This window comes from Andrena cerasifolii, chromosome 6, assembly GCF_050908995.1.
Source record: "Andrena cerasifolii isolate SP2316 chromosome 6, iyAndCera1_principal, whole genome shotgun sequence".
Lineage (NCBI taxonomy): Eukaryota > Metazoa > Arthropoda > Insecta > Hymenoptera > Andrenidae > Andrena > Andrena cerasifolii.
The window spans coordinates 1,430,386-1,443,476 of record NC_135123.1 but is presented as its reverse complement, the minus strand read 5'-3'; the positions used below and the strand labels follow the sequence as shown (position 1 = coordinate 1,443,476).

General features: G+C 40.6%; 1 protein-coding gene and 1 long non-coding RNA gene across 3 annotated transcripts in view; one reads left to right on the top strand and one right to left on the bottom strand.

Moving 5' to 3' along the window:
• Positions 1-13,091, top strand: part of LOC143369810 (uncharacterized) — an 86,220-nt gene that overhangs the window by 34,258 nt on the left and 38,871 nt on the right. The gene's annotated exons all lie outside the window — the stretch shown is intronic.
• The window catches only part of Yellow-b (L-dopachrome tautomerase yellow-b), a 70,522-nt gene continuing 68,010 nt past the window's right edge, over positions 10,580-13,091 (bottom strand). For both annotated transcript variants that reach the window (XM_076814097.1, XM_076814096.1), the window contains exon 6: positions 10,580-12,484. In XM_076814097.1, the coding sequence (XP_076670212.1) occupies positions 12,188-12,484 (297 nt within the window). In that variant the 3' untranslated portion in view covers positions 10,580-12,187. The remainder of the gene's footprint in view (positions 12,485-13,091) is intronic.

The window sequence follows — 13,091 nt, the reverse complement described above, 5'->3', positions numbered from 1 at the left end:
ACCGCGAACATCGGAGAATACTGTTCGCTAAATACCTTTACCTAAGTACAAAGTCAAACACGTTAGAATAAAGATACGAATATTTACAAGAGCGTTTATACGGTTCCAAGCAAGCAAGCTGCACTTTATCATGACTAATCGCGGCGGCAAATGCACGAAAGCTGTTTTATCAGTAAATTAGTACTTAATGAAGCGTTCGCGAACAAAGAAGTTCACAGTAGAGCGAAACGAGTGCGAATAGAGCAAAACTTAAGCAAGGCGTTTGAACGAAGTTACTCGTAGCAAGATCGCGAACAGAGAGCGATGCAGGAATTTAATTGGCGGTGGGTCTGGGAGATGTCGCCCAAATGCTACTTTCTTGAACAAAGTGTGTAATGGTGCGAATCGTAATTTTAATACCGAAATGAGGTCATCGATTGAATTATAATCTCCGCTTAAAACGACTCTAGAAACTTGTTCGAAAAGCTTGTACTTTATAAGTTGAACTAATCCATACTCTGCGGTTGGATTAACCATGCGTCGTGCGTGTCGACAGCATTTAATAAATTGATATACTGGTATATTTCTACCATCGAAAGAAGGGACTGTGTCTGCTGTATCGCGAATACTAATGTGTGGTGGGTGTGGATATATATTCGTAGCGGTATTCATATTAACTTGTGGGTTCCTTGAAAATTCTGGAGTATTTTCATTATTTGGAGTTCCTACTGTGTCTGAATTGTCTGTAATGTCTGAAGGATCTTGAGTGCCTTCATTAAGCGTTAGGTTAGACATTGTATCTGTAAGTGTTAGTAACTATTGTATCTGTGCTAGTAACCATTGTGTAGTTTTAAGCCTCTGTGATTTTTACCAAAGAGAGAAAAAATTTCTGAGAAAATAATCACTTTTGGAGTTATTTTACTAAACGAAATATCCTTCTTAATGAAGTATCCCACCGCTGTCACCAAAAAATCCGACCTGTAACGTTCCGTTGTCGGGAGATAACTGAAAGTTGCAGGCCTCGAGGGAAGAACGGCGTCCCCTCGAGTGTAGGAAAGGTAGGGATTCGTCGGTAATTGAGTAAAGAATTAAAATTCAAACTTAAACTTAACAATGACTTATTTATTTAATAACTCTTAACTTTAATAACAAGAACAATTAATATTAATACTACAACTACGATTATATATATATGGTCTTTTGGGGTTTTTTTCTATGTTTTTTGTAATTAATGCTATATGACTCTAATATGCGTATATACAGGGTGTCCGCGGGAAGACTGAACAGCTGGATATCTCCTAATGTATTGGAGATAAAAAAAATTTTAAAAATATGGCGTTTCATGGTTCGAGGGGGTCAATTTATTAGCGCAGACGAATTTTTTTCGATTATTATTTTAAAAGATATGATGGCCAAGTTCGCTTTTTTAACTGAAACTATTTTTTTGAAGACGTGCATTAATAATGCGTTCCAAGACAAATTCAATAAGCATTCATGTATGCACTTGATTTCCACTGGTTTTTGAGATATTGCGATTGCAAATTTACTGATTTTCACTGGAAGAAAACCCGCTGAAATAGCAAGGACCGGGGATAGTCTTGCCTGTTGAAACAGATACCTACCTGCCAAAGGTCTGGGTTAGGAATGGCATGCCCAAAGGCTGGAAAATTCTTTTCCATCAGAAATGGTACTTACTAATGTTAATGTTTCAAAACGTCATAACATTTACTCAATTTGCTCATTCAGACTCAATTTTCAACTTCAATAGTCTTTTATTTCGCACTTGCTTCTACGCTCGGATGGCCGGTCTTTTTGGGAGGGATGCAAGTACGATTGGTTAGGTGAGGAGGTGTGAAAGTTGCTAGACCAAATTTCTAAACTATAGGGAGCAGATGGTATTAGGACCAATTGGATTGGCGTGTCAGTCGAATCGGGTACGATATACCGCTTTTTGTCATATGGACTTAGAGCAATTTTGGATTCCGATATGGTGTACACTTTGTACAATATCGACCGTATGCATGATTGCCTGTGAACCATTTCGATCTCCTTTTGCAAACACTGCGCGTAGTCGTCGAAAGTTATCGTTCTGGCTATGATGTTGGTCTTGACGCCTTTCGCCTTTTTCCTATCTTTTTTGCCGTCTACGCGGAGTGCATACATTTTCGCTCTAAGACCTACGAATTCGGTCATTATCGCACCGTTACTTTCGCCCTTCATCAGCCCCGGAACCTTCTTATTTAAGCGCGGCATATTATATGTATTGTCGATAGGATAATCGCTTGTGTCAAATCTACAGATATTGTGTTTCATGGTCTCGTAGATATCTTCGTATTGAATGTGATAAATGAGACTGTCGAGTTTTCGCAATTCAACAGCTATTAAATTTTCCGAAAAAACACTTCTGCTGTGGAAATTCGGTTTCGCGATCATTGCCACCGCACCATATCGTCCATCCCAATGTGTCAAAAGTTATACATCCACATGATTTTGTACCTTTTTCATAGTTTTAACAAATGTCGCGTTGTTCATCAATTTGTACAATGTTTTTCGAAATCGTTTGTCGCGCTTGTTCTAAATCGTGTATTGAGTTCGATGTAATCGTGGAGCCAGGGGGATTGAGCGAATTGAAGCAAGACCGTGACGCGTGCACTGCTACAGGTTGCGATAATGGATAACGTGACGCTGCTTATCGTATACCGTCGCGAGTAACTTGTCCTGTCTGTTGCCTGGCGGTTTGGCACGCGTCGGACATAGCGGTAGATCAGCATGAGCGTCATGCAAACGTTGCGGATATTCCAGATCTACCTCGAGAATGTATCCCGTGGGCGAATCGACAGCGATTGTAGACACGTCAAAATTTGCAACATCTTCGACCCATTGAAAGTCAGCGTATGGCAGGGGCTGACACATTGCCCATCCATACAAATTGTTTACGTCAAAGTACATCAAGTACGATGACTGTTCCGATGCGTCGTAATGTGCGTATCTTCCAGAACATTGGCTTAAACCCCCACGTATACCGCGTTCGATAAATATGACCATATCGACGTACACCCCGGGACAAAAAGATAGCTCACCTTAAGAATTTCTTAATTTCTGTGTATTAAACATTACAAATTAAATTGTTGTTATATACATTTGTCAGACTGCATGTATTAACACATATAAATTAAGTGAACTTAAATCTTAACAACAGATTCATTTTTATTAAATAGAACAGAAATATTAAGAAAATATAGTGGGACAAATTGATAGCACAGTTGTTATAAAACTGGGTATATGAACAAAGTAATTGGTGATATTGAATGATCAATATTTAATGGCACCTCCTTTACATTTAATTACAGCAATCATTCTTTTTGTCAACGATTTATATAGTTTTTTTAAATGTTTTTTTGTTTTAATTGTTCCCACTCATCATGAATACATTGTTTTAAATCATTCACATTTCGAAACTGTCTGCCATTTTGGTGCACTTCTCTGACAAGATTTCCCCAAAAATTTTCAATAATATTGAGATCCGGAGATTTTGCTGGCCAGTCTGAAAGTGGAATTCTTTTGGTAGAAAAGTACTGCTTTATTACTTTCGCAGTATGCACGGCAGCATTATCTTGTTGAAAGGTGTATTTATCTCCGGCAATTTTTGTGGCATACGTATTAATTTGTTGATAAATCATTTCGAGATATATTTTGCTATTCATTCGGTCTGTAATGAATTTTGTTTCGTTTTACCACGATACCCAATACCGGCCCAAATCATTACACTACCGCCTCCCATATGACGACGGCTCAAAAATTGTTCTTCCTTTCTCAAATCGTGGTAATAATAAGTAAAACTATTGGATCTGTCCAAATTAAATCTCTTTTCGTCCGTAAATATCACTCTGCACCATTTTTTTTTCATATGTATATAGTTTTCAGCAAATTGTAAACGGTGAAGTTTATGCAGCTCTGTTAGACACGGTTTTTTTTGCATTTTCCTTCTTATTAAATGTTTACAGTTTTGTAAAACACGTCGAACGTTCTTGACATTAGTATTTACTCCACCATTTTCAGCAATTTGCCTTGCAGTCATCTTTGAATTGGATGCAGCTCTTAATATTGCACGTTTTTCTCGAGCTGTTAAACCTTGTGGACGTCCACAACTCCTTTTTCCCCCGTAGTTGTCAGGATATTTTAATAAATTCATAACTGCCTCCCGACTTCTATTAATAACTTTGGATATTTGAGCCATTGAATACTGTTCTTCTTTTAATTTTAATATGGTGTGCATTTCATTGGCATTCAGTCTCCTTGTACGGTCCATTTTTAATATTTTATTGTATTTTCTTAATAAATAGACACCACTGATTGTTAGTGCACACTTCGCTAACCTTCTTTCACAATGAATATTAGTCATTCAATAGCTTACGTACAACTGAGGAGCGTAGATTTGCTGTTTGTGCTATCATTTTGTCCGACTTGCGACTTACTATGCTTACGTTTACATTCGTATAACTTTGTCGAAATGTGTATTGTGGACGAGATTCAACACATTACACTTACAACCATGCCCAGAGTTGCTGATATAAAAAAGTATGTATGTATTTTTTTCAGTTTATAGTACAGAATATTAAAAAATATGAGACGTGCTATGTTTTTGTCCTGGAGTGTATGTGGGCAATACGAATGTAATTTTGGTGTGTTTTATCATGACATCCCACGTGAAACCAGGTAAAGTATAATAATGCGCGGAATCTAATCCATAACTCTTGATGCAACTTTCGCGAAAATTTTCAAAAATATCTACCAATAATAAGACATCTGTTTTCAAGTACAATTCACTGTATTCGCCCAAGGTTCTAATGTTGAAACGCTGCCAGACAGTCTCGGGGTGCGCGTAATCGGTCTCGGATGCAGTCCGATAAATTTTTTTATTTAATTTTTTCATGGGGGATATTTGAACATTTCATAAGTTTCTATACATAACGATCACAGATGAATTTCTTGGTTGTGTTCTTGCTCAACTGGGCGCACAGCAGCCGAGACAAGTCCTTGATCAGCACAAAGTGCCCTATGTTGTACATAGATAAGATAAATTCGCTATAGTAAGAAAACGTCGTAAGAGGGAAGGAGTGTTGTATATAGATAAGGTAAATTAGCTATAGTAAGAAAACGTCGTAAGAGTGAAGGAATGTTGCATATAGATAAGGTAAATTAGCTATAGTAAGAAAACGTTGTAAGAGTGAAGGAGTGTTATATATAAATAATGAAAGTAGATGTTAAGAAGGAGCAACGGTAGCGCCCTCGCGAGCTTAGTGTGCGTTCGGTGCGATAGAGCAGAGTCGTAGTAATGGGGAAGCGATACGCAAGGTGTGGGCGTACTCCGTAACCGGTTTAGACAGGGGAGTATCCCCTAAACTGTAAATATATACGAACAGTATTACTCCTAAGAATCGTAGACGTTTGATTCCTAAGAACCCTACGAACTTAACACCCTACATCACCGTGTTCTTGATTTGGCGTATACAGCAGGTTCATGTGCCGATCCCTCTTTTGGCTGGTGAGACGCAGCGGAAAGACTGTCGGTCCTTTCTTCTTCTCCGTCATGAAGCTGTACACGTTCACCGAGATGTCATTCTGCCGCTCAAATTTTCCAATTTGTTCCAGGGACATTGGAAACTCGATGCCCTGGATATTTAGTATGGATGCATAGTCAGGGTATGAACTTGAGCGGTGAACGTGTCTTTCAGCAGGATGTAGAGCGGCGACCACTGTCCATACGAAACAGGCGTTGGCCGGGGATTTTATGCTAATCGTTGTTTTTTTTAGCGATAATTCCCGCGGAAACTTGCAGTGACATCCCGCGCGCAGCGGATTGTACTTGTTCACATTGACGGCCAGGTTGAGGATTCTCGCCAATGCCCATCCGCTGTCATGTTCCTTGAACTCTTCCAGCAATGCCAGGGTGGGTACGACAACGTATCGCTGATACCACTCCTGCAAATCTGATGTGCCGAAGAGTTCACAGTTTCGGGTGTTGATGCTTTTACTAGTATGTTTGTCACCGGCCACAAATTCGCCATTGAACATCTTGTTCACTTTGAGGTTCCGATGTTTCTTCAAAGTGCTTTGCACATGTTCCAGCACAATGGTCTCCGCATCCTGGAGGAAGTTGCGCGGTTCGATGTAATTCGAATTTAGCACGGCACCAGTTAATACGCGACTATCGAAAGCAGTGTCTATTTCGCGCCACAAAAGTCCCGTGCTCGAATGTCCTGCACCTTCATGCACGAAACGTCCATGAAACGAATATTTCAGTCCTTTGAGATGCGCGATTTGAGCGACCAATGATTGTCGAGCACCAATCGATAATCGAGGACGTTTTACTCGACTGTATTCTTCCAAAGATTCGATACACTCACTGCACCGTTCTTCTCACGCGCGGTATTCTTCCCGTGAAATCAATCGTATAGATTGATCCAATAATTGGCGTTCTACTTGCGTGAAATTTTCCATGACCGTAAATGGAATGTAAATGTAATGTCTTTTTTCTACACAACACGTTGCAACGATTTGAGACTTTGTGCAGTTTAGAACATACTTTTATAGTTAATGCCGCGATTTACTATCTCTGTCTATCTCATTCTGCGTACCCCTACCCCCAAAATGCATTGGGTGCAAAGAAATGGTGATCCAGCCTACCGTCGTTTGATGCAGTTTCTGTCGACACAGCATAATTCATTTTATGATTCACACGTGCGACGTTTCTGCATGTATTATATTGTATTCCCATCAGCGGAAAAAAATGATGCCATCTCGCACAGCTGCATTATCCTTGACGATGGGTTCAAATTAGATGCGATCGCGTGATATGTTGCGGCGTAAAAAATGCGAACGCTTTAAAAAAATTTTACCTTTAGAATAAATACGATTGTAAAAGTATAATTATTGCATATTAATATCGTTTCGCAACAATGGTTGTCCAACCGATATACGAATGTGTGATTGGTCGACTATGGCGCCTCAATACCCGTTTATAAATAAATTAATAATAATAATAAATAATAATAATAATAATAATAATAATAATAATAATAATAATAATAATAATAATAATAATAATAACATTGCGAGCATCCTTTGGATGGAATCCAGGGCCTGCTAGTGCTCGCGACTGTAACAAGAGGACAGCGAGAAGAAGGCAATCGGATCGATCGCCTGTCAAGCTGTCATTCGGTAGCCAGACGCCATTACGTGCAGACGCATCGATACTTACACTTTTCTCGTGCATTAGAGATTGTATTCGGTTACTTCTGTTCTTGTTAATGTTCTGTTACTCTTACTGTACTGTTACATTAAACTTCCGTTTGCCAAACCGAAATCATAATAATAATAATAATAATAATAATAATAATAATAATAATAATCATAATCATAATAATTATAATAATATTAATAATAATACGTGTGCAGCAGATATATATATATATATATATATATATATATATATATATGAGGAATAAGAGGAGGGGTGGATTGTAGATGTTGGGGATGATGCTATGCACTTCTATCATCGCCGCCGCCCCACCAACATACTCTACTTCTACACATTAATGTCCATGAACTACTATAAAAAGCGGAGTCATGAGGTCTTGTAGACTTCATTGCATCGCATACGTTCGTGTCCGCACAATTAGTAACTGCGGCCGTTCAGTAGATTTTTCCGTGGTACGTATTCGAAATGTATAACCGACATTTCAATGGCACTTCCAACATGTGCGGAAACCACACTAATCAGTGGAACGATATGGATTTTCCAAACCGACCACAGCAACCTCAACACCAACAACTCTGGGTATGTGGTTCTGACAGCAATGCAGTACCGAAAAAACCTACCATACGAATCACGGGGCGTGATTACCCATTGACAGCTACAGCCTACAAACGTCTCATAATCGGGATTTGCATTGGGCAGGATTCGTGCCGCATTGAGTTCGCAATAGCCGATAATAACTGTCAGGAGGTTTGCTTCTCCATGTCAACGTGAAAGCTTCTACTGCAGCAAGAATCGCAGATAATTCGACGCTTCCGCTTCGATGCCTCATTAACGCACCAAGATCCTATCGCGGTCGATCATTTGCGTATCGATTTCACGCGAATACACAGCGAACAAATTGCTAAAATCTCGGATAATAGTTCAATCGTATACATGTCTGAAGCTTCAAATGTTCAAATATGTTTCTTGTATCGACTAAATGTTCTCCTGTTTATCAGAAATTTTGTACTCCGTAACCAGTAAGTAACCCTCCTTTGTTGACATTATACATACCGAATGTGAACTATTAGCATTAGGATTGGGATTGATTGTTCGTGATGCATACCAGACGCCGAAATAGCATTATTACTTCTTTATTTTACTATGTAACAATATATAATTTCACAAACATATATTTCTCCATTTATATGTCCGTCTTCCTCCTCCTTCTCTCCTCGCCATATAATGCATTCTTCGTGCCTTGAAAATGGCACCATCTCACGCAGCTGTCTCGGAGGGCTCAAATTACGCGTGATCGCGCGATACGCTGTGATGTTTGAAATATGGTTAGCTGTAGAATGTATGCTTGCTACATATTGGTTCGCTAGATCGGTGATTCAAAAATTATTATTTCTCTGCGTTGGGGGAAAAAAATGTCTGTTTGCCGCATATTGGTTCCCTAGATCGGTGCGGGAGGAGGCATCACCACTCAACTACGCACGTGATTCACAGGTTCCTCCCAGATGTAAACTCGGAGGTTGGGGCCAGTCGACTGGTGGGCACGGTCTTCCTGGACATCCAGAAGGCGTTCGACACAGTGTGGTTCAACGGCTTCATTTACAAATTGCAAAGGAAAGGCTTCCCGAGATGGCTGACGTCACTTGTCTTGAGCACAAAAAAGCACCGGAAGGTTTCTCGTCACGTGGGATGGCAATCTGACCTTCCCTCTGAACTTCGTTGTCAGCGAAGGACTCCAACAGGGCACCGTCAACTCGCCAATCCTGTTCAACATGCTTCTGAGTAATCTCCCAGGCCTTTTCGGCTTCAACGAAAAAGCCAACGCGAGGCTTTTAGCCTAAGGTGATGACACAGTGATATACGTGGCTGGGAACCGAGTTGACGTTGTCCAAAATAAACTAGACACCCTGGTTCACAACGTCAATAGATATTATGCTGCATGAAACCTCCGGTTGAACCCACAGAAATCGTGACCACCATACTCTTCGGAAATCCTCTCGCCAACCTGACGTCTAAAGCCAAATCGGGAGCCAAATACTTTCAGATTTCGGCCACAGTCCCGGGCACCTGCAAGAAAGAGCTAATTCCCAACAGAAAAGCAGTCAAGTACCTGGGAGTCCATCTGGACTACCTGCTGAGAGGCAGCAAACACTTTGACGCCCTGCTAGAGAAGGCCTATAGAGAAGAGCCACCGTTAGCCCAGAAGGCTATAACAAGTTTCTCTCCGGTAGAGCTAAAGTCATACTTTACACGTTACTGGTTCGCCCCATTATCTCGTATGCTGCTTCAGTGTTGTGGAACTTCAACCACACTGTGGCCGAGAAGCTCAGAACTCTGGAGCGGAGAGTGCTGAGGGCCTGCCTGGGCCTCTACAGGACTCAGGCTTCCGACTGGCGGCACTTCGTCAGCACTTCGTCAGCACTTGTGTTTTGTATGACAAGGCAAATGTCCCCAGAATCGATCTTCATATGATCAAACTTACTCGCGATTACTTCAGCACCCTCCCGACCATAGCCAACGACGCTATCAAACCCCTAGATACTCAGGACGAGACCTCGACCCTCAGGCAGCTCGCTTCTGGATATACCACCCCTCAATCTTTCACCTTCTGCGACAACACGGGTCACATTCAGGATGCAGATAACATACCTATCATCTACCATTGGCGGCGCAATAAGGCCAACAAACGACTGGCGCTCGGCCCAACCGACTTCGCGACCGATAGAGGCAAGTTCAGGTTCTCAACCTCGATCCCCAGGAGGGACTTCTTAGACTTTAACCGCCTTGATTTCACTAAATACTGGTGGCTGTCCACAAATAGCGAGCACCTGCGCGACCTCGGGGAACGCAGACTATTACTCCACCAGGATGCCCCCCCCCCCCTAGTCGCCTTTAAGTATGAGTGACTATCGGCAACTCTCTGTTCGCCGAGCGAGGGACATTACTTGGCTTCACATAGCGTTAGGCACATTCCTGTGCCACGCAATAGGGCCCGCCACCTAACTGCAATGACCCTTCTGGGTACCCGTGTATATATTCCTAGTCCGTGAGTTTAGTTTGTAAGTATTAGTCGGTAAGTCTCCTCTATGAACGCTTCGGGGTTTTTTCTGAAAAAACCCGTTCCTTTTTCCCCTCGTAAAACGTTCGCCCTACGAGCCATCTAGAGATAATTGTAAATAGTTTCACCCTCCGTCCAAGGGGTACAGTAGTACGATATTAGGCCATATATGTACGCATACCCGATCAATCTGTCCGGGAGTCTCGAACGGTTTCGAGCTTCTTCCGGTTATTTTTGTCTTTATAACTTCTTCGCCAATATTACACGCAAATAAATAAAAAATATTATCAAAAAGTATTTCCTCATTTATTGGACTAAACACTATTCACTTTGTACATAATTTATAAAATGTAGGAAAGTACCCACGGACATGTACAACTCTGAATGGAAACTATACAAAACTTATTTCAAATGCATAAGGATTTTTACAAGAAGCTAAAAAAAATTACGACAGCTGCACCACATAGACTAATGACCAAGCATTATCGTTTTAAATTGTGTATAACTTCCAGACGATATGCAAGTGGGATATATGTGGTTTATGCTTCGCCTAAAAATATAGAAAAGATACAATTTATAAGTGTAATAAGTATAAAGTATTAAGTTATGTTGTTTCTTGCTTTAGTCTATATCATGGAGGAGAAAAGTTTGTCGTGAGAAAAATACAATACACATTACCGAGCGTAAAATCCTATAAAATAATAAAATAACAATTCTTGAATACGTTATTCTGTGTTTCATTATATATACAATGGTTCTAATTAACATGGGATTCGTAAATTAATCCTTCAAGAGATATAGTAGAACCCCTGTTATCGAAACTAACAGGGGAACTCGTTTAGATAAGAATTTTCTGATAATGGTACACTTTCTTTATTCATATTAATCACTCGACGTTCCAAATACAATAATATATCAATGACAGCTAAGGCAAAAAATGATATAAATAAACAATTTTCTGAAAGATCAGTTCCCACATTCCCCTAAGGTAATAAGACAGACATGCTCAGTCGAGAGTCATAGACCTCCTTAGGTTCTGGTATCCGGGTCCGAACCGAGCGCGGAACTATTGCGTTGCTAAGCAGAGCATGGGGTGTGGGCCTGCACGCACATACTCCCACCCTGTTCTGTGGTTAGCAATGTAATAGTTCCACGATCGGTTGTTTCTCGGGTCTCAGAACCTAAAGAGGTGTACGGATCCCGACTGACAATGAGCCTGCCTGCCCTAATGTAAGTTTACTTATTGCTCAAGATAACACAAGTCCTTTTTCAATATTATGAATATTTTGAAGATTCTCGCTTAAATATTTTTACATCTTCCTGGATTGATGCTAATCTGGTATGTAATTTGCGTACGCTTACAGTTCTACATTATTTGTTGTGATCGAAAATATAATTCCGTTAGTTATAATAAAATGTTTTAATGGAAGAATGGTTCTACGTCTATGGACGTACTTGACCTATTCGAATAATCTCTACAATTACAATGGTGTGATGTACCGCTTCTTGGCAATCGGTAAACGAGAGAAACCAAGAATACGTTTGTGGCTTACATTAGGTACTGTTTGTTGACACTTATTACGTAAGAGGAAGATAAATGCAGGCAATGCTCATAAATATTAGAGTATCGTCTTGTGTCATTGCGCTTTGTATCGAGTTGATTATATCATAGTTCGAGAAAAATCGTGCGTACCATTCTCGTACTTTTTGTCTAGATTCATTATTTATACATCTTTCAACATCATCTCGGGGAATCTTTCCTTCCAATCTGTGTGTGTTTACGTGAAAGTTTCAAACTACTTCCGAGATTCACGTCCATGACTCCTATGTATTTAGATCAAATCACGCAGCACGAACATGTACAACCAGCTTCGCCAGAGACGTGCAACTCTTCAAACGAATGTTCTCGCAAAAAATAACACGACGGTCGATAAAAGAAGAACCGAATCGCAATTTTTGACGTAGCCGGAATTTTCAGCCCTATTTGGAGAAATTATCACCCCCGATGCAGGATTGCGTGGACTACTTGTGGTAGAAAATGGACCTCCAGTCGAGCAGACGGTGTTCTCTATAGCGTCCCGTGAGGAACCCGTGAGAATACGAAAGTTGTAATCCTCGGGATCCAAATGGGAGTACATAAAAGCTGGCAGACGATCCGAGAGAACCCAGATGTTGCCATTTCGATCGATCTGAAACGAGAAAGCATAAATGAAAAAGCTTATAACGAAGGGTGTATCATTGTCAGAAATATGGGTACTAGCTTAAGAAGTTATTCAGGGTGTCTCAGAACTGAGGGACCATCCGAAACATGCAATATCCTGATGCAAGAAGACATCGAAAAATGCTTCACCGTTCAGGAATCCGAGACTTCGTTCTCGAGATATTAACAGTTGAATATTAATGGTGGAACTTCCGGGCGCGAGGTTCAAAACCGAAACAGCTGATGCGGAACAGTGACCCTTGTACGCACACGCAGGAGGCACCCGTAGATACAAACCGATATTGACACACACACGCAGTAGAATCCGACCGCACAGGTTGAAACCGTGAAAATGGGTTAGTGGTGCTCTCCCCATTTTTTCGGTTTGAACTAGTGCGGTTGAATTCTACTGTGCGCGTGGGTCTGTATCGATCTGCATCTACGCGTGCCTCCTGCGTGTGTAGCCCGTCTCAATGGTTTTTTCTCTCAATATAGGTATTATCCTGGAGAGTGACATTATTGTTAAAACTACTTTGATTTACCGACATTCACAAAAATCTACATACTCTCTACAAATCGTCATATTTTAAAAAACA